Source organism: Toxorhynchites rutilus, chromosome 1 (assembly GCF_029784135.1).
Source record: "Toxorhynchites rutilus septentrionalis strain SRP chromosome 1, ASM2978413v1, whole genome shotgun sequence".
NCBI classification, from domain to species: Eukaryota; Metazoa; Arthropoda; class Insecta; order Diptera; family Culicidae; genus Toxorhynchites; species Toxorhynchites rutilus.
This window is the reverse complement of record NC_073744.1, coordinates 14363636-14385759: the sequence shown is the minus strand read 5'-3', so window position 1 is coordinate 14385759 and position 22124 is coordinate 14363636. Positions and strand designations below refer to the sequence as shown.

Below are 22124 nucleotides of genomic sequence, written 5' to 3'. Positions count from 1 at the left end.
AGCACGAGGGCCCGACCATCTTCTGGCCAGATCTCGCTTCGTGCCACTATTCAAAGGACGTGTTGGAGTGGTACGAAACCAACGGGGTCACCTTCGTGCCAAAGGAAATGAACCCGTCTAACGCGCCGGAGCTTCGCCCAATAGAGAAATATTGGGCGATTATGAAGCAGGCCCTCCGAAAGAACCCAAAAGTTGTCAAATCGGAGGCGGACTTCAAGAGAAAATGGATTTCTGTTCAAAAAAACTACAACCTGACGTTGTACAGAACCTTATGGACAGGGTAAAGAGGAAGGTGCGAGCATACGGGCTTGGGCTCGAAGTATGAATAAAAAGAAAATGCCAAAAGTTGTTTAATAGTTTTTATTTTACTGTCTAAAATTTTCAAAAGGATCGGTCTACTGGGCGAATTTCTACAGCGTTTTTTCCGTGATGCAATTTGATGTGACACACCCTTTATTTAGCGAAAAACACAGCAAATATACCTACTCCAAATAAAGATTAAAGATCTACGGCAAGAGCGCAATAATGCAGGCTTGTCGAGCTGATTATAGTTTGTTCTATTAGGCAGATGAAAGTTAATTTTTTATTCCACTCTCGTTATTTTGCGAATTTCCAACAATAATTTTACAACGAACTGCTTTAAGCTCTCTTGCATCACACCACCCAGAAGCAACACAAAATGTTTGTAAAACCGAAAATCTCGTTTCCTTTGAAAAAAAAATATCGCAACACGATTAAGTATCAAAGCAAATCCATTCTTTGAATACTCCACACATATCGCCCCTATTGTGTTTTCCTCGTTCCCCCTATCCACCCACTTCCATAACACAAAAATCCTCATAAATTGAATTCCGATACTAAGCACTTTGCTTTATCGCCGCCTCGCACAAAGGAAAAATATGCAAAAAGTATCCAGAAACGACGAAGACGACACACAACATTTTCTTATCTCGATCTCCCCCTCCCAATCCCTAGCCCACCTTTACCGGTGACAGAGAAAGACAGGAGAAAAAAAATCTCGCTACCGCTCAAATGAAGTGCTCAGGAGTTCTTACTGGAAGCTTCGTCCGCGTCAGATCACATTTCCTGCTCTCTGCTCAGAAAACAACTGCCAGAAATGAAGGGAGAATGAAAAAAAACAAGACATTCGAAGGCTTAGGTTGGTGTTTTTTTTCCCTCCTTCGGAAAGGTTTTTCTTTTGGTCGAGATATATCTATAAACCATACGAGCTGATTGTGTCGTTTCTCTGCGGGTGGGAAATTTAAAGGCCCATTTCCGCGGATCCTCACTCTCCGTTTCCGTCTCTTCCTACGCCCGGGACAAAAGATAGAAACGACCTTTCGCTCGATTTGAATGGTTTTATTGCACCGAGGAATGTTTTATTGTGCGTTGGCCCTTCAAAGGAAACATGGAGAGAGCAAAAGAATAGCTAACAAGTGCGAGAAAGGGAAATCGATTCACCCACACCCAAAGCGAACCAATCGCCACGCGTTCACTTTCCGGGGGATTTGTAACCGAACCTTCCTTCAACTGCTTGCTCGATGGTAGGCAATATTTTACGGGGATTTTTCGCATCTTTTTTTTTTTAGTTTTGTTTTGTTTTGTTTCTTTTATCGGAGACCAACGAAATCGATCCTCCTCTGGTGGTAAAACAGAAACAACAATCACGAAAAAGAAGAAGAAGAAGTGGAAGTTGTCTTTCACGGAAGGGTTTCTCATCGATATACTCCTTGCTTCCCCGCCCCCTCCCATCATCTCTTCGCCCACAAAAGGGGTGGCGGAATGATTTGCTATTGTTTACGATGCGCTATCAAGTTTGTTTTTCCGGTCCTTTCCGAAGTGCGGAGGATTCCGCGCGGCCCGGTGGAAAAGCAGGGCGCCACTTTGTAAGAAGGAACCGGTTGTGTACCGTTTGTGTATTTTGTCTTCGGGCGGGACATGAAAAACACTTTCACTTTCCAATGTTTATTTAGTGAAATGTGATACTTTATTGTCTGGCCCCGTGTTGAAACGATTTACGGGACTACTTTTTTGTCGCCACCGCTTCGGTTCGTTACCAGCTACCAGCTACCAGCTATTCTTCGGTTTCCAATTGTTTTTCACCAATCTCCAGAAAGGACGGTAGGCAAGGTTTTCTATGTTTTGTGTTGAAGGGCTCTGATAAATTAGATTTTGCCAACGAAAAAAAAGCAATTAATACCAAAGCTCCTTCCGCACCAGGTGATTTCTGGGCGAAGGCAAAGTATTGTAAATATTGTTCATTTCGAGCAATTCGTTATCCATAACTTGGTGCGGGTACAATTGTAGATTGTAATTTGAAGGTTTTGATTCCCAAGCTTGAAAAACATTTTGAGAGTGGAAGAGCTTGTTTTACGTTTGTCATTTGTTTTCTTCTTGAGTACGATCTGCCCTTTCTCAGAGAAGCCATATTTTTTTTATATTTTTCAAGGTACACATTTCAAACTTTTGATTTGAAAGTCCACACGTGCTTCGTAATATGGGTCAAAGTAAGAGATAAACAGTTTGTATTGCCTATTCATCATAGAAAGACTTACATCCGAGCAATGTTATCAAATCATTGAATTTTATTATGAACTAGCTGACCCGTTGAAACGTTCTTCTGCCATATAAATTATTTCTAGTGAATATTTTGGGTGTTAAATTAAACATGTATAATGTATTGTAAGCGTGTTTGAATGTTTTAACAATCTTTAAAATTAATTGAATGTGCTCAATAAAACTGAACAAATAAAAAGATTTGAACGAAAATGTGTATAATGTAAAACTTTTTGTATAACTGACAGGTTTGATCTCTTAAAAGTTAAATGTAAAGTGAAAAAAGTAATATATTTTTGTAGTAAAGTAGAAAAAATGAATGGAGAATATCAATATCAATTTCCTTCCATTGTTGTCTCGTTGTTGGAAAATACGCGCTTGGCGTTTTAAAGATATATAACTGTTCATGAAATGGGTCCTACGATACGTGGAACAACTTCAATGGTGCTGATGTACCGGCCTATTTGGTAGCGCATTATTTCATCGTTTTCATTCAAGAAAGTATTTACATCGGTATTTTGAATCTAAAATACAGCCATATAGCTTCCTTAATTCATGGACTTGCAAATATATTACATCCGTCATGCAAGGCAATAAAAGTTTCAGATCCATGCATGATCCATATGTGTGATAACAATATCCCATATCCCAGAATCCGATTGATTTGAAACTCGACTTCACAATTCGATCGACATCATCTTTTGTATTCTTAAATCCATTCGTCTCAATTTCAATCGTTCTATGCAAATGTGGCAACCTTTTCTTGTCCCAAAACAAAGTGGAACTAATTAATCCGTATTCGTGGACCAATTTACTCTCTATCAGAATGGTAGACCCGGATACAAATTCAAATTGTTGAAGTTTGTATGAAAATGATTACTCGATGTCGTTTAAATACATAGAAGACACAGTTCTGACTCTAACTTAACTTTTTTTCTATAAATTTTCTTTGCATTTCCGACAAACCTTTATCTATAATATAAAGTCATCATTAGGAACAATTTTCGTTCAAATTGTCCCCCCACTTGCAGAGAATGTATTACTTTTTTACATAGAACATATTTGTACAGCTAATTTTCCATTAACAATTTTTGTTTTGAAAGCGTGTTTATTCCACCCGAATATCCATAACCATTTTTGGTTCAAATAAATGGAACACGAAGCTCAATGTCGGCTATGTTGTATTGTGTGGCAAGGTTGTCACATTTGCACTACTCGATTGGACTTGAGTCGAACGGATTACAGAATGCAAAATTGCAATTCGTTCTGGTAAGTAGTTCTGGGTTAGTAGTTGAACTAATCTGCAATAAATATCATTTTTTTCTTCATCCATTTATAGTAGATTCTTACTTTTCCTAGCACTTAAGGATGTATTCTAGTGTAGAGACACGAATTTTGGACGTTTCTTCGAGCTCCGTAAAGATAAAACAAAGAATATTTTGACTATCCATTATATCATTACTTGTTCATCTATCTTTTAACAATAAAACAAAAATTGAACGGAGAAAAAATATTCATAACTAAAATAGTTAAGAGCTGATGAAGCGAGAAGGTTCAAAAAAAGTTGTGCCATGGCGTACACGATTCCAGCCAGGTTATCTGAAACAAAAAAATCTAACGGATTCTGAAACAGTAAAGACGCCGCTACAAGTCAAAAACATGTTTTTTGGCAAAATGGCGGCCGTTTGAAAAATAAAATGCGGTTTAAAACGTTTTTTCTTACGTTTCCCGATTTTTTAAAAATAGTAAAATTTAAAAAATATTATTTTTTTAGAGGTTCATGTGATAGAGAGATGTTTGCAGATTGTATCCATATAATTTCGACATTAGTCGGTTCAGTAGAACTTGAGATATGGTGTACGCCAGTTTGAAAAAACTAGTTTCGAGAAAAACGCGTTTGAAGTTCATTGTTATGGCCGTAACAGGATAGATACCGCACTAAAACGGCTCTAACTCGATAAATAATAGGATTTTCGATAATTCCTTTCTAGGGTATATTCTTGAATGCCTAGACTACAGAAATATGAAGGAAAAAATTTTGGATTTTTTTTCAAATTTCTATACTAGAATACTCCCTTAACATGAAAAAAGCGAACAAAATAGTTAAAACAACTACAAACATGCAACATTTACGATGCTTGTTTGTTACGGAATTTGCTAACGCAAACATTTTGTCACCGGTTTTGATTATCACTTTTTGGCAAATGCTTGGTTTTTTTAAATTATAAGCTGTATCGATATTTGTAAATGATGTTAAAATGTAGCCTATACCCCAAAGAATGTCAGGGCTTTCAATATTCAATTAAGCTTAATAAATTTACATTCAAAAATGAACTGTTCGGAATTTGAGACAAAACGGTATATTTTTTTTTAGAATGAAGATGACCGCCATGTTACTGTCAATGGACTGTCGGACACTCTTCCGATAGAACGAGGTTTGCTTTGCTATCACTCCAGACACATCGTACACCGGGGATTTGGGTTCATTCAACAATCCAATACCCAACTCACAAACGAAGAGTCCGTGATTTTGACCCCTTCAGGACCATAAGATGTCCAAGACTAAATATGCCAACACAACACAATATTTTAGCTATTGTGGGTGTAAAGTAAGAGAATATCTACAGAAAAATATGGCAGGGTATATAGGTTTCCTATAATTTCATGGGAAATATTTTCCCCTATGGTCCATTGGAGTAAATAAACGATGAGTTAGGTTTATTGTATCGGTATTTTATTTATTGCTTTGTATTCAAAAAACATAATAAAAATTATCAGAAAAGTAAAATAAATAGCTAGTTATGGTGTTCTACGAAACAATTTCGTTTACTTGTGAAGCACAAGTGGACATTGCACATAACACATTTATTATGTGGTCGGTGTTAAGTCAGACCGAACCATGTTTGACAGTTCTTTTTCCATAGGATTACGTCTTTCGGGAACATATTGGGGTACAAATTGAAAATAGAAGTTTTTTTTTCTTTATTTCATCCATACATAACACAGAAGACATCTCGTCTAAAATCTCAGAGGGTGGTTTTCATCATATCTCGTTCCACTTCGGCATCTTTTATCTGATACGCACCATCCAACGACTGTTTACCAAACTTCTATCATCAATACTGGTGGAGTGAACAAACAATACCGAACAACCAAACAAAACGGCCCTTTTCAGGGCCATTATCAAAGAAATTGCCGATGTATTTTTTCCAACTTATCCAAAATCAACAGATAACCTAACGGAATCCTACGTCAACTATGCGGTCGTGTCTCGGACACAACCCTGCTGTGACTTTTTTTTTTATTCGTTCAGAAACACATTTACTGTCTTGGACATACGTTTTATTTTAACATTTAGTGACAAAAATATCGTTTCAACAATAATTGAACAATCGATAACGATTTTTGTAGAAGGGAAAAATATTCCCCTTGGGCGTGAAAGGGTTAAATACGAGCGTGCAACAGCGATTCATTACACGCTTGTTCCGGGGGTTCCATGATAGAAAACAAATGGACTAATCCTGATAACAAATTACCACTGTGATGTTATACACTCTAAACGTAAGCCAGTGAAATTTCGAAAAAAAATACTAAAGGCAAATTTGGCAAACTTCAAATATGAATAAAAATAACAAACATCGAGTGTGTCAATGTGTACAGGGCGGGGGTTATCTGTTAGAAGTAAAAGAACAAAATCGCACCGCTTTATGCGACATCATTCATTCACAACACACGATCGACTCTCAGAGCTAATATACTTTTGTGTCACTGTGTATGACATCAGCATTCAGCAAGACTGTCAACTGCTCGCTTGCCGAAGCAAGACTGTGGGATAGAAAGTGTCATTGCCTTCTTTCATACTGAATAAGTTTCAAACGGAATTTACGTGCGCCTGATTCGCATTGTTAAATACAAGTAGTGTTTCACCGCTGCATTAGTTCCCTCTAAAGCATCTCTAAAACAAACAAAGAAGAACAAGCATTAGTGGGTCGTTATTGACTGCAAGGATAGATAAGTTTTCAAATTATAGAAAAAATAATCAAAAATTGGATCGAAAGAAAAATTGAAAATTCAGAAACCGTGGAAAGCGTCCAATTAAAATTCGCGTTGATGGAATTGGATCTTCGTGTTCCGTGTTCCGTTTCGTTAATGACGGCATGGGTAGGGAAGCTCACAAATGACAAATGTATGGGAAAATGGAAATGCTTCTAGTTTTCATCAAATTATACCGCTTACACACCAGTGGATTGTAATATGTAGCATAAAAAACATAAATCTTAAGGAATTTCCGATTCGTTTGGTATGTAAATCGACAAAATCCGTTCGCAACAAAAATAGTTATAAACGTTTTCCTGTTTTCCTGTTTTCTGATTTGGCACCCTTAATGAAAGACGTAGTTTTACGTCAAAAATACAATTAATCCAGATTCGGCTTGAAGTTAAAATAGTGTTATGTGTATTCGACAAAATTTTAGATCCTATTAAAATGTGAACTTTTGTCGAAGACGTCAACTTTCTATCTTTCATAATTTTTGGAATGTGTGGCATTTTTGTATGGAGACTCCTGGAAGAAAATAATGTTTTACTCGTAACATTTTTGTTTGCAAATTCTCGCGTTTGACATGATCTTGGCATGTTTCTAAATAAGAAAAGTTTGCTGAACACGCCAATCGTGATAATTGACGTACAAAAATGTTACGAGGTCATCAATCGTAGTAATTTTTCAAAGAAAACATGAAAAAGTGGTTGTTAACAAAAAACTCTTTCCCTTTTAGTAGTGCCCTGCTTCCGATGTATGAATGACTTGTTGGTAATTGTGTGGGCTATTCATAGATTTTTTTTCAGGATTTAAAATAAACATGTTGATCAGGCGTATTCAAGAGCTTGCCCCTCGGAATACATTCAAGGCGTGTTATTTGGCTCACGAAATCTCAACTAAGTATTAATAAATGACGCTAGTTAAGACAAACGTTGAGATGGCAAAAGTTCCACAGGGAACGTTAACACCATTCAAGAAGAAGAAGAAGATGTTTTTAAGAAAAATCGCTATCTTGACTTTCAACAAAATTAGGATTTGTTGTAATTTTTTCTAAGAAAACATGAAAAGGCTGTTGTTAGAAAAACTTTTTTTTTCTGTAAAAGTCTTCTGATGTATGGATGACTTGTTGCTAATGGTATGGTCTATTCTAGGATTAGGCGATCTTGGATCGATTTTCAGAAGATCGATCTGTTCCATTTCGATCTCAGATTTTTTGAATCGATTCATTGTACCCGAAAAAATCGTGAAGATCGATCTTTTTCTTTCGATTTTTTCGATCTCAGAGTTTTTTTTTGCCAGTGTACATCGATTTCAATCTCACCACTTGAACAATTGTATAAACATAATGTCAACATTTGGATAACTTTCGAAGATGTCAAATTAGTGATAGTAAATAGGATTGGGCGATCTTGAATCGATATTTAGAAAATCGATCTTTTCCTCTTCGTCGTAGAAAAAAAAATTGTTTTTACTTTTTTTTTCCTTTATGGTCCCACCACATTCTCCTAAAAAGGTTTGAGCGGAACGGGTTATCTTATTGATAATAATTATATTACGGAATTTACATTATTCATCAACTAACCAGTAAGCAAAATAAATTGAAATGAAAACGGACTGGATATTTCGCAGATATAGATTACTAATCGAAAGAACAATATAAGCCATTATCTGATCGTATTTATCCCATGGCATGTCGAGAGAATTTCCAACCCGCGAAGACCCTAGACCGATCGGGAATTGAACCCAATACCTATGTCAGTATTAGCCTTGAATTTACAAAGGAATTCCCGCTTCAATGGATACCCGACAACGGTCTGTTAATCGTTCTCGAGACCAGACAGCTGAGCAAACATAAGACTAATTCCAGCCGATACGTCAGGCCCTACATCCAACCTGGAGTATAAAAGTATCAACCTGAAATCTGCAATGAGATGCAAATGAGAACACAGAAAATCTCGTTATAATTATCTGTTGAAAAGATGAATTTACGAGTATTCTGGTTGAGCTATCCCTAGATTCATTCCGTTTTCCACATTGAACTCCTTGGAATGCTTTTATTTGATTCGCGAATAACTACTTTTGCTTATGCTCGATCTCAAGTCTTTCTATGTTTGTCAACGCGCGCGGGCTCAAACTATTGCAGTCTTCACAATAATTTTTTTTAAATTTAATTGAAGAATTGAATTGAAATGAAAGCAAAACCAATCAATACCATCATCATCATAGTCTTAAGATAAAATGAGTAAAAATTAAAAAAAAGTAGACATTTATTTTAATCTCATCAAATACCACTTGACAAATTTCATGAACATTGGATCCCTTTCAAAGTTGTCAAATCAGTGGTCTTAAACTTAGGAGAAGTAGTTTTGTAAGTTTGGTCGTTACAAATCAAGAACTGGGACTACTACCAAGATTTATTCAATTAAATACTTCCATGGCGGTTCAAGATGAATGTCCTGGAAAATAGATTTTTCTTGGACTTTGAAGTTTTTTTTATTACCTTTATTCTGAAAATCAAAATGAAATGCCTTTGATGTTTGAATAGAAATGTGAAATTTTATGTTTGAAGGAAAGACAAAAATTATATGAAACAAGTAAATAATTTGGAAAAAAGGTACTCGATTTTTCAAAGATCGATTCTTTGGTACCGATTTAATCGGTGAATCGATCCCTACGCCGTTCAGAAAATCAATCCATCAAGATCGATCTTTTTCTCAAAATCGCCCAATCCTAATCTATTCATATCATTCTTTGAGAATTTGAAAAAAATACTTTTTTTGTGAAAAATTAATTTTAATTTGAAAAAAAATAGGACAATTTTTTAAATTTTCTTTCGTATTCTTTTATGGAAATTTAAACAATTTCCTACATTTCATCCACTGGCCAAAATTTTGTATGTACCTTTGTAGTTTTTGAGTTGAAAATTTTGCAAAAAAATAAGAAAAGAATTACAGCCCCTTTCAAAAAGTGCTTAAATGACCAATGTATTTATGCCAATGGCACGTCGATTTATCATGAAATTCGACAGAAGAATAAGTAAAAAAAAATAAGAATAAAAAACGAAGATGAAGATGATGAAGAGTAAGAAGAAACTGATGAAGAAGAAAAAATAAGAGGAAGAAGAAGGGAGGGAGATGAAGAGGCAAAAAAAAAATCCAAAAAGAAGCGAAAACTACCCTTTCAAAACGTGGTCTTATTCTTTTTCTGGAGATTTGAAGTATTGCTTAAATGACCAATGTATTTAGGGCAATAGCCAGTCGACTTGTAATGAAATTCGACAGAAGAATAAGAAGAAAAAAAACGAAGATGAAGATGATGTAAAATAAGAAGAAGCAGATGAAGAAGAAAAGGAAGAGGAAGAAGAAGAGGAAGGAGAAGAAGAAGCAAAAAAGAATCCAAAAAGAAGCGAGAACTACCAAAACTTTCATAAATATAAAACTGTGTTGCGTTCGTGAAGAAGAAGAAGAAGTAGAATAATAATGATAATAATGAGTAGAAAAAGAAAAAGATGCAAAAGAAGAAATATAAAAGACTTCAAAAGGAAGTGCGAAGTACCAAAATTTGCACTTAAAAAAAATCTGAGTCTACTTATTTATTTTCCGGGTACATTATTTCACGCAAAACTCACATAATCGTTCGAAAAATTGAAAATTTGATTACCTAACACATGTAGTCCTGACACTCACTGAACCATTTGTCGATGCATTTTCTGGTTGTTCCACAAATATTTACTATTATAATATAAAGTTATCATTCGACACAGTTTTCGTTCAATATGTTTCTGTGATATAGGAAAAAACTCTTATTTCATCACATAAGATAAATATTCGATACGTTAAAGTAAATTTTCATTCATAATTTTGATTTTGAAAGCATGTTTATTCCACCGGAACATCCATTTTCGCCTCCCAATGAAAGCACACGAAGCTTAATGCCGTCTACGCGAATATACTCTTCAAAATCAGAATCCGAATTGGATTACGATTCCAATAATACAAAAGCAAGAGCAGCAGGTTTTCCGTATTCATAGTCTTTATTTTTAGATTTTCCAAAACAATACTCGGAACTTGACAGTCCAGTATATCCCGAGTGCCAACCCATGAAACATCTCAGTGCGAAACTAACAGCTTTCGGGGCGACCTAGTGCGACACTAGGTTGAAACTGAGTGAATAAAAAAACGTTTTGACAGCAGTTAGTGTGGCACTGGGGTTGAAACTGAACAAAAACGAATTCGCTATAAGAAATCATCATAGTTAACCCATTAAAAAATTACTACAACTCAACTCGTGAAAAGGTTAACGATATTTGTTATGTAAAACGCCGGTTTAATAGGCAATAAAATAATGTCTAAACTCCTGAAAATTCTTATCCATTAAAGTGATGGAATCCGTACTCATTGTAATACTTCATTCATTAGTTTTTACAAGTCGCACATTCCTCCCCCGTTTTTTCCAGATTTATCCTAGCGTAAATCCCCTCCGGAAATAAGTTCGACCCTCACCATTTGAGAAGCAGATCATGATCAAAATTAAATCGCTGTCATAATTGGTTTCTGCCAACAATACACCACAATAACAATAAAACCCAGAGTATCTCGTGTCTCGTTCGCCCTCCCACATCACATCACGACAACGGACACAGTTTCCTTCCGCGCAAAACTCTTCGCAATTTCACCTTTCCCCCTGGCACAATCCAAAGATAACACGCGCACAGAGCACAAGCAAATTCTCCCATCCCTCAACGCCTCTCGGTTCGGGTATCTCGTGATCGTGATTTCTTCTCCCCCAATGCACCAACTCTTGACGCGTTGCTAAGTGGATTAGAGTCACGACTCTGAAATAATTCAATCTTCCGCTTGAGCCCATTATCTTCGCAATCCACCCCCGAAAGCGCTCCGGAGAGGATTTCCGGAATTCGTCCCCCTTCGTACAGAAACAAAACAAAACCCACAGAGCTGTCGGAAATGCCGTTCGATTGTGTTGGTACACACTAATCAACAAAATGCAGCGTCACATCCCTCGACGCAATCCGCCGGAATCCCTTCGCATCGAATGCAACAGCAAACAGCGCAGTAATAACAGACATACAGACAGACACAAACTCCAAAAAAAAAAGGGAGCGTGAAAATCAATCTGCTCTAGCGGGGGTGGTGGTGTTTGGATGGCTTTTATCGTTTGAAGTTTGTGGAAGTAGGAATTATTTATCGCACTCGAATCATTACAGGGGATTACACAAATGGCGAATCTTGATGTGCGTGACACAATGTGAATGGTATGGGTGGGGGAGGGGAATCGGACTCAAATACGATGCGTCATTTTTGGTTTTTTTTTACTGACGCTCCCTCACCCTCTTTCTATCACTGACTGATTCATCCCGTCGTAATGGGTTTGGCTTGGGATAAAGTGATTTGATGACGCTGAGTTGCACTTATGGTTATTGATGTTTATAATTCAGTTGTCTATGCTGGTAGATGAAGGGGATTGTTCGTTCAAATCTGGGAAATATATATTCAATGTGATTTTATTTCCGAGATTTGTAGTGATCCCATCACGGTGTAGTGTGCGCATATGCATATATGGAAATATGAGTTTTCCACAGCAGTTGAGAATTTTTTGACTCAAACGTAACTTTTGAAAATGGCGTATCGATTTTAGTAAGAGAAATCTTCGATAATTTTTATCTCAAAAACTATGAGTCGTACCGAAAGAGTATCTTAGAAAGAATTATAGAGTATTGATGTTAAAGCATGAAAAATATATACTGAGAAACCAAAATTAGTACTCCTAGCAATGTTTAAAATATATATTTTTTAATTTTTTTAATTTTTTTCATATAAAATAGAAGTCATGTAGAAAATTTCAAAAATCAGTCCAAGATGGTAAAAATATTTTTGACGAACATCAATTTTTTATGAATTTTCGAAACTTCGATTTTTTGTATCTTGACAATCGTTTTTAGCCACAAATAATAAAAATCTCTTTATCAATATCAATAGCCATTCTCGAGATATTTAGAAAAATATTTCTAATTTATTGTCTTTTTATGGTAAATAGGCTATTTTAAGATCTCCGTAGCCACATTGGTTGCTCGTTCGCTTAGTAAGCTCATTTACCATCTTTGTGTTGTTACAGAATAACTACGTCCACCCAACAATCATCAGCGATGGAGATCGTTCCGCGGTCGAAATAAGATCGATTCATCCATACAACTCCTCTGCTCTGCAAGACACATCGGGCTGCCGGTCTATAAATAACTCAACAATGATCAATCAACTGTCTCCGCTGTCCGGTCTAACTGATGATGATGGGCAGAATAGAAGGGAAACTCTTACACCTAAATGGCTACTGTGTAAATGTGTACCATATGCAATGGTATAGAGGGGAATATTCTAACGCCGAAAAATGGCAACTGTGTAATGTGCTAATTATAGATATGATAAACATGTCACATATACACGATTAAAATTCGGTTCTGTTACAGCTAAAATGCCAATGAGCCTAAAATAAACAAAAAAAAATTTTTATTCGTGTTATAACGTCATGTTCATGAAATTTTATGAATTTGCTTATAATTTTCAACAACTTTTCCAAATACATCATTATAGTAAAAATATATTGTTGCCACCGGCAAAGAAAACTAGTCACCGTTCTATCAGCAATGTATATTTAGAACGAGATTTAAGCTACAAAACATAAACTAATAATAAAAAAAGGTCTCTACTTATAATTCGAATTGTTGTTTTAAGTCCAAAAAACAGGCAAGTTTACCGAAATATTGTTTTTCCGAAATTGAACTTCATTTCTTCCTTTTGTGCATATAGTTTAGAGAAAAAAAACAAAACTATCCAAATTCAATGACGATTCTTGTAACCCAGTCCGAGCTCTAGGTCTACATTAAATCACTGTGCCCATCGGTAGCCAGCCTTTTTCATGATGTTTCCCTTCGTATTGTTGATTAAAGCTTGATTCATTTAGAATCCGGAATTACAAAACCAGCTGTATTTCGGGATCGATTGAAGGTACAAAGCTTGTTTTAGCATCACAATACAGATAATTCATTTTTTTTATCCCTTTTGTTTAATTTAGGCTCATTAGCATTTTAGCTGTTACAGAGCCGAATTTTAATCGTGTACATATCACATGTTTATCATATCTATAATTAGCACATCACACAGTTGTCATTTTTCGGCGTTAGAGTATTCCCTTTTATACCATTGCATATGGTACACATTTACACAGTAGACAATTAGGCGTAAGAGTTCTCTATCTGTTCTTCCATTGTCCAGTTAAACCGGACAGCGGAGACAGTTGATTGATCATTGTTATTTATAGAACAGCAGCCCGATTTTTCTTGAGAGCAGAGCAGTTGTGTGGATGCATCGATCTTATTTCGACCGTGGATCGATCTCCATCGCTGATGATTGTTGGGTGGACGTAGTTATTCTGTAACAACACAAAGGTGGTCAATGAGAGATAATTCATTGTTCTATCAGAAAAAAAAATTTGAAAAAAAATTTCCTTTGTACGTTATATCGAGGTAAAATGTACGTTATATCGAGTGACGTTATATCGAGGGTACGTTATATCGAAGTTTCCCTGTACATCGTTTGATGACCCTTTTAACTGCTGAGCGAAGGCCGGAAATGTGGAATCTTTGTCTTATTTCTTTCACCACTGCTTTCGAATTTTGATGGCCGTACTTGATATAATACCATTCGATCATAAGCTTCGTTAAGTGATGATTCTTCGGTAGAATAACCGGGTATTTCGTGTCATACGGTGCACACGGTGGTGTTTCGATTCGTTCAGACATCCGAATGACTCCGTATTTGTCTAGGAAGGGTGAAAGTTTCCTTAACTTTAAACTTTTTGGATCATACTTGACAGTTGTAGCCTCCATTGCTTCATGATGTTTCTTCAACTTTATAAAATCATCCGCATATTCATCAGATTGGGCTTCGCGCCATAACATTTTCTCATCGCGTTCAAAATCTTCTGGAATTAGAACTCTCCAGGAGATGGTTTCTCTACCTTCACTAATCCGACAACGATCGACGAAATGAAATACGTAGGCCATGTTTCGAAGCAGCCGCTCCCACTTGGAAAATCTGGTACAATCAATAACTCGTGTACGTGTACGTGTATTAAACGTAGCTCCTCTGGAACCTCGATAGGTTCTTGCAGCATTTCAGTCGGCCAATACTCCTCAGGTTGCCGAAGAAACTCCGGTGCATTGAACTATGAAGCGGATGGCATCAAGTCTGGACCTTTGTTCCATTTAGTTGCTTCATCGGCAATGTTTTGTTTCCCTGGAATGTTCCCTGGAACAGTGGTCTCCACTCATCACCGGTAGTTTCCTCCAGTATCTCTCCGTCCCTACAGCTACATTAGGGTGGCAGCGAAAATGGTCATGTTAAATTTCAAAAACTCACCATGTACATTTTGTTTATTGGCCCAAAAAAAATGATCTGTGCAAAGTTTCAGCTCGATCGGACATGATTTAGGGGAACAAGAACGCTTAAACATGATTTAGGGGAACGCTCAAAGCGCTTAAAGTTTTGATTTTTTCACCCTCGAAAATTTTCCAAGTAGCCTCCATTGCTTCATGATGGACCTTAGAAAATCGAAAATTTTTTTCGATGCCAAATGACTTAAAATGCATAAAACGATCGATCTAGTGTTACTACGAAAAAAGATTTTTGGCCGAAAATCGACTTTTCAGGACATAGCCTGAGTGGCCAAAAAATGAAAACTTTGAGTGCTTTGAGGCACCCCTAAATCATGCCCGATGAGCTGAAATTTTGCACAGGTCATTTTTTTGGAACAATAAAAGTTCTTGGATAATTATCTTACCGTGTATCAATAGATGGGCGATAAGACCGAGCGGATCAAACAAGCTTATAACCAGACGCAAGATGGTTCGTTTCGGTGCTTCCCTAGGTATTAAACGTTGTAGTTTAGGAGTTACCCATGTTATGTTTAAGAGTTTTAACGCACATGTCTTCAAATGTTTTTTAACGTAACTCCTAAACATATATTTTTATCATAATGATGTATTAAGAAAAGTTGTTGAAAATTACAAGCAAATTCATAAAATTTCATGAACATATAACACGATAAACATATTAAAAGAGTCTATTTACCATAAAAAAGACAATAGATATTTTTCTGAAGAATGGCTGCATTTAGAAGGATATTGGTGAAGGGTTTTTTTGTTTTAAATCACATCAGAATTCATAATTTGTGGCTAAAAATGATTGTTGACATGCATAAATTCTTGCTTAACATATTCTCTGGTGTGTCTACTAAAAAGTGTTGAGAATGCAGCAAAAATAGCAACTTGTAACCTTAATGATGGTCTACAAGGTGATTTGGAGATAATGAAGGAACTTAAGCTTGAAATTGGACTGGAGTGCAACAATTTCATCGGAAAATCGGATAAGGAACGAATCGAACAAACAGTAGTGCGGATGTCAGAAGCAGCTACAGAAGAAACAATGTTTTGCAAACTGGTGGGAGTTCTACTTACGGAACGGTCCAATCGATATTGAAATTATTTTTCCCAGGTTCTCCATTGAATTTCCTGTCATCGTACGCAGGATTTTTTCGATATTTAAAAAAAAATATTATTTTGGTGATTCTTTTTGTCTCGATTTTCGAGGCGAAAACGCTTTTTTATAAAACATGTTGCAATTTGGTTAATAATCAATATTTTGAAAACATCCTATGTACCACTTCACCACCAAGATCACTTAAAAAATTGCGTGAACTCGGTCCGCTAGAGAAACTTGCAGAACTCCCAACAGTTTATAAGGTCTTGGCTGCAAGGGTTCAACAAACCGGTTGCAGCCATTCAGGGGACAGTCCAATTGACACCAATGTATTTTTTGTTTGTTAAATAATATATACCTAATAAAACTATGATATCAGATTAATCATGTTAATTTTTTTTCTCGTTAAAAAAAATCACGAAAATCTCATACTTTTTATGCGTTCATAGTGTACTGCCTTCTTAAGCATCAGTACAATCCGAACTAAATAAAAATAATCAACCGCACACAGCTGCCTTCAGGTTAAAAATGAACAACAGCTGATATCATTTGACTAAAATGAAATTCAATTCTAACATCTTCAATAATCAAGATGAACATGACACTGTGTGGAAAAATAAACTTCAAAATAAATTGAAGAACAAAAGTTCATTTGCTCATATTCACTGGTTGTCTTGATCTGATTTTCGTTTGGAATATATACGTTTTCGATGTATACAACATAGCTCGGAAATCTAAACACTGGAGCTTAGCGAAGATGATTTTTTCCTACACTGGATGAGATAGGAATACTCTTACGCCTTAATGGCTACTGTGTACTATACAACAAATTCATAGTGAGATAAAAATATACACGAATAAATTCGGCTCTGCTACAGCTGAATTGCTAAATGAGCCTAATAAAATTAACAAATGGGTTAAATAACACTTTCAAAAATATTTTTTTAATTAGTTTTATGTAGCGTAATGATATGGTTTCAAGACAGCATTAACTGCTTTGTAATATGGTGCATATATTTTAGTTACAGAATGGTTTAAACTTTGAAAAGCCTCAACTACGTAGAATATGGTGAAGTTACGGTACAACATCTTCTCCTTAAATGGCTAGGCTGACCCAATAGTTCAGGAATAAAAACGGGACACGTAAACAAAAAAAAAAATTTTTTTTGTAGAATATCATGAATAAGGGAATAAAATCGGGAATAAAGCCAAACAATCGAACATTTTTAGACCTACTTTGTTCTCTACAATCAATTTTATGCGTTCATATTCAGATGGTGGAAATACTTTGCGAAGCAAATCAGGATTTTTAGAAATTTCATCATAGAAATTGTCATATTCCAGATCGAAGTTTTGTCCAACATTGTGTCGCGACTTTTTCGTTGCCCACATAGTGTTCATCGTGCAAAAATTCTTTCAACAGGTCCGGTAATATCGGGCAGACTCAAAATATAATTAGATTTTTTGTTTCCTTCTTTTTATCTCAATTATTTCTATAATTCCTAATCATACAATATGTTTTTATCTATCCCAATCTCTGTTCATTCAGGAATGGGCTGTAATGTTTCTCCTAGGCTAACCTTCCATTTTTTCCATTTTAGTCCAACAAGTCCAACAGTATCGTAGAAATTTTTCATATGCTTTAAGAAATTTAGCCTCCTGTTCTTCTTCTTGAATGGCGTTAACGTTTCCTGTGGAACATTTGTCGTCTCAACGTATGCATTAACTAGAGTCATTTATCAATACTTAGTTGAGATTTCTTAAGCTAAATAAAACGCCTTGAATGTATTCCGGATGGGCAGGCTCTAGAATACGCGTGACCACATTCGATTTTATGTCGATGACAGCTGTGTAAAATTTCTGCGAATACAATGAGTAAAATTAAAATTCAAATTCGAAAAAAATTACAAGCTTCTTTTAATGATTTTTTATTTGAGTTTGGCTGAAAACTAAACGTCGCAATGTAGTCATCGCTATTCTCCGGCTCTGCTCACCATCTTTCTGAAGGTTTCTGAAGGTATCTGAAAAGAATTAGGGAAATCAGATGAAGTGTTTATCATCGAATAACTTTTCAAATTGCATAACGATTTATCTTTTTCTGAACAACATTTTCGTTTCCATTTTTAAACATTGTAAAGAAACATATTTTCAACAAATCAAAACTGTCTGTCGTGTGGGGGTCCCATAAAAATAATACACGTATTTCAACCAAACATGAGAATTAAACATTTTCGGAAAACTCTGAAGGAAAATGGGGAAATTCGGGAAATTCAATTCACATACGTTCTACAATTACATATTGACAAGTGTTTTCAGTCCATTTGATGTTTGCACTAACGAAATTGATCTTCGTTCGAAAATGGAAATGGATTTCAATGTGATTAAATGCACTCCTATATCGTCTTCTATCTATATCCATCACAAAAGAAGAGTTTCAGCACTGCTTCGAACAATGGAAAAACGTATGAAAAGGTGTGTGAGGAGCCAAGGGGAGTATATTGAAGGGGAACATATCATTGTATCGTAATTTTTAAAATATAACCCTTTTTCGTAACCAGTCTCGTTATTCAATAACCATACCTCGTATATTCCAGAACCTAGAACAACACAAAACCCGCTTTTGGAGTATCAAACTTCATGATTTTTTAAAAATAGCTTATTCGTGATTAATTCAAGCCTATATGACCTCATTGACGTGTACCAGACATGTTCCGGATCAGGTTTCTGAGGAAAGTGACTACTTTATGACCAGAACCAAATCCTATCATTCGACATATCGAAATGCATGGTTTGTCATAGCTCATTGGTGACCATCTCAAGGGTTTTGACCACATAAGGATAAATCGTACGGTCTCCGGATGACCTGCAACTCAAACTTCAGATATGAGAAAGGTACGACTACAGCTTTAGATGGATGCAACCAGATTAGGTTCCCTCAGAATTATGACTTATATAACCATAGGTAAAGAAATCAAATCAGATTTTTTTGGAATATTAAAATGATATATCGCTATCCATTAGGGTGAAGAGCGTTCAAGGACATTCAGATTTGCGTCGAAGCCCATGAAAAACCATATGTGGAGCTCCTGGCAGAAGAAAAGTTGAATTTTTGCAGTACTGTGTCATTGGAAATAAAGACAAAGAAATAAATAATTTTTCTTTATACTCAAAATACGGTACAAGTTTATAGAAAGACGGGACAATCAAAAAGGGTCGAAAAAACGGTACGTTTGGTCAGCCTGTAAATGGCACTAACGTTCCCAAAGGAACGTCGCCATCTCAACGTTTTGGAAATTGGGTAATTTTTTTAGCGTTTTATTAGTGTTGAATATTTTTATCTAGCTAAATAACACACCTTGACTGCGTCCGGGGAGTTCTAGAATAAGTGTGTACTAGTGTGAATTGGGAAAATATTTTTTTTCAAAAAAAAATATAACAGAAACAAAATACGTGGCCATCGGAGCCACTGATTACCAGCGTCATGTGTGGCATTTGTTTCTTTTCCATTTGTTGAAAAAATACTCATTCCGCACAAAACACACATGCACATCCTGTTGAGGAGTTGGGCAGTGCCCATTTCTCGGAAGAAGTCAATGATTGAAGTACTCCATTCAGCAATCCATTTAATCATCAAGTATCATCCATAAGAAATCTCTGAAATACAGTTCACTCATGCATATGATAAACTTACCGCCCACCGCAAGACAGATTACAACATCCCTTACTACATCCGATGGCTTTAAGGAAGGAAGAAAAAACAACCCAACCCATCCTCGGTCTAGTGCGAGAGCTACTCCCAGTCATTCAACTTGCTCCGATTGCAATCTAGACGAATCCAGTCCATCCTTCTTCTTCTTCCGGTTCCGTCCCGTTCCGTACCATCCTCACACGACTCACATGGGGGGGCGAGATTACGTAATGTCGAGCAAAACAAAAGCCCCATTGCCGAGTTCCTCAGTTCCTTGCCGACGACCACTTTACGGATCACATTTACCGCTTGCAGGCGGGAACTCACGAGTTCCAGACTCCTGCTTTGTCTACATCATCTTCCCACGTTAAACCCCTACGTGTTTTTTGTTTCCCTTTTCCTATCCTATTTGACAGTTCTCCAGCGGACTGATCCCGTGACCAGTGTCACTCACTCACGGGATCTCGTGGTCCTGCGCAGATCATTTTATAGCGCCGCTTTATGGCACAAACGTGAGAAAAAGGGCACTGATGGAATTCGAGCAGTTGCGAGCAGCTGAGAAAAAGGATGTGGAAGAAGAGAGAGAGAGAGAGAGAGCGCGAGAAAGAGTGTGTGTACATTCGCAGGATAACCGAGTATCAGCAGTGCGAATGTGAATTTGGTTAAAAAATCACGGTCTTCTACCGGACGCATCTCAGTTCCGCGTTATCCTCGTTCGTGTGTGCTTTCGTCCGGTCGTCGGTGCTCGTAGAAGGATGTGAGTTATTCCTGATTTTTTTTTCCTCTCTGTGATTTGCCAACACCAACAGCAATCGCACAGAAGTGGGAGTTGTTTTCGTGAAGGATAATAATGGCAGATTAGGCAGCTGGAGCAGAAACTGTCAAAAACTGGGTGTCTCGGAACTAGCCGAAGCGTGACACGAAAAGAAGAAGAAGAAGAAGTGCTGGAGTGCTGTGTTTGATAGGCAAAATCCTTGGTCCAATCCGCGCTGTGGTGCAGCGCGTTTAGTGTTAACAAGGTCAGTGTGAAAAGCAGAGACAATGGTCCGCGAAAATAGTGTGGAAAAGAGCGACCGAACGGCCAGCCCTGGTGGAGGCACTCTGTTAATGGATAATGGATTTTGGCAGAGTGAATAAAGCAATTACCGCCGCCCCCATCGCGCTGCTTCCCCATTGCTGCGCGCTTTGTCCTGTTTCGGGCTGCGGCGAGCGAAAAATTAATGATGATGATGTGTGACGTGATTTAAAGTGCACAAATAAGCTGCTCGGGGTGGTCTCGAGAGAGAGAGTCTGTTGGGAACAAGCAAAAAAAAAACCGCTACACAGTATTGCATTTCCGCCACCCAAATTGTACCGGAAGACGCGGCACATCGGGTCGCACGGAAAGGTACCTCGGGGGATGATGTAGAAATCTACATAATTGTTACTGTGTGCGTGTAATTGTGCGAATAAAACCAAACCTGCAATGAATGGGGGAAAAATCAGCGAAATCCTATGTGTAATTACGTAAAGTGGTGATTTTTAGAAGCAATAGGCAGGGCGAAAAGCGTTTTCATCCGAACGAATCCAAACGCTTGACAATCAAACAATAGGGATTCGATCGGCGAAACGGCGAACAACGAGTTTTTTTTTATTCGGCGAAGCTGAAGCGGAAGCAGCAAAATACGATTGAAATCAGTGTCCATTGGTGCAAATGAAACCAGGTGGAATGTGCGGCGGTGTATTTATTGTGCTACACTTTGAATGGTGACGGAATAAAACTACACAGTAAATTCGAAACGTTGAAGTCCGCGTGGCCACCGATTGCGGAAAGGGAAGTGACGTAGTGACGCACACAAGAGCGCGCGCTTTCGGTTCTTTGTTTTGGACCGACAATCGTTGGGGAGTCGCATGCCTGACGCATAGAGCGAGCGCTTCGACAAGTGGTGTGTAGCCATAACAATCTCTGGCGGTGCTGGCGGCAACTCGCGATAGTGTAATCAAAAACCGTATACCATAACAACAATACGCCTACCACGCTAGCAGCAATGATTACCCGCGGAGTCAGCTCTTATCTGGGATTCATTTTGTGTGGATTAATATTCCCATGCTTGGCGACGAGGATTTTCGGTAAGTGAATTATGGAATTATTGATTGCATGAAAGCCGATAGCCTCAGACTATGGCCTACACAGAAGGAGACGAAAATGTTGGTCATCACGATCTATTGGAGCCAGATGTTGTGCTTCACACGATTGACCCGCTGACAGTGAGCTGCCCCCGCCTGATTCTGACAATCAATACTTTCGATAC

General features: G+C 37.2%; 1 protein-coding gene across 1 annotated transcript in view; it reads left to right on the top strand.

Annotated features, from left to right (window-relative positions):
- The first annotated feature begins 20511 nt into the window (after window positions 1–20511).
- Window positions 20512–22124, top strand: part of LOC129762286 (protein sidekick-2-like) — a 171070-nt gene continuing 169457 nt past the window's right edge. Inside the window, exon 1 of the mRNA XM_055760425.1 lies at window positions 20512–21942. Within this exon, the coding sequence (XP_055616400.1) occupies window positions 21861–21942 (82 nt within the window). The 5' untranslated portion in view covers window positions 20512–21860. The remainder of the gene's footprint in view (window positions 21943–22124) is intronic.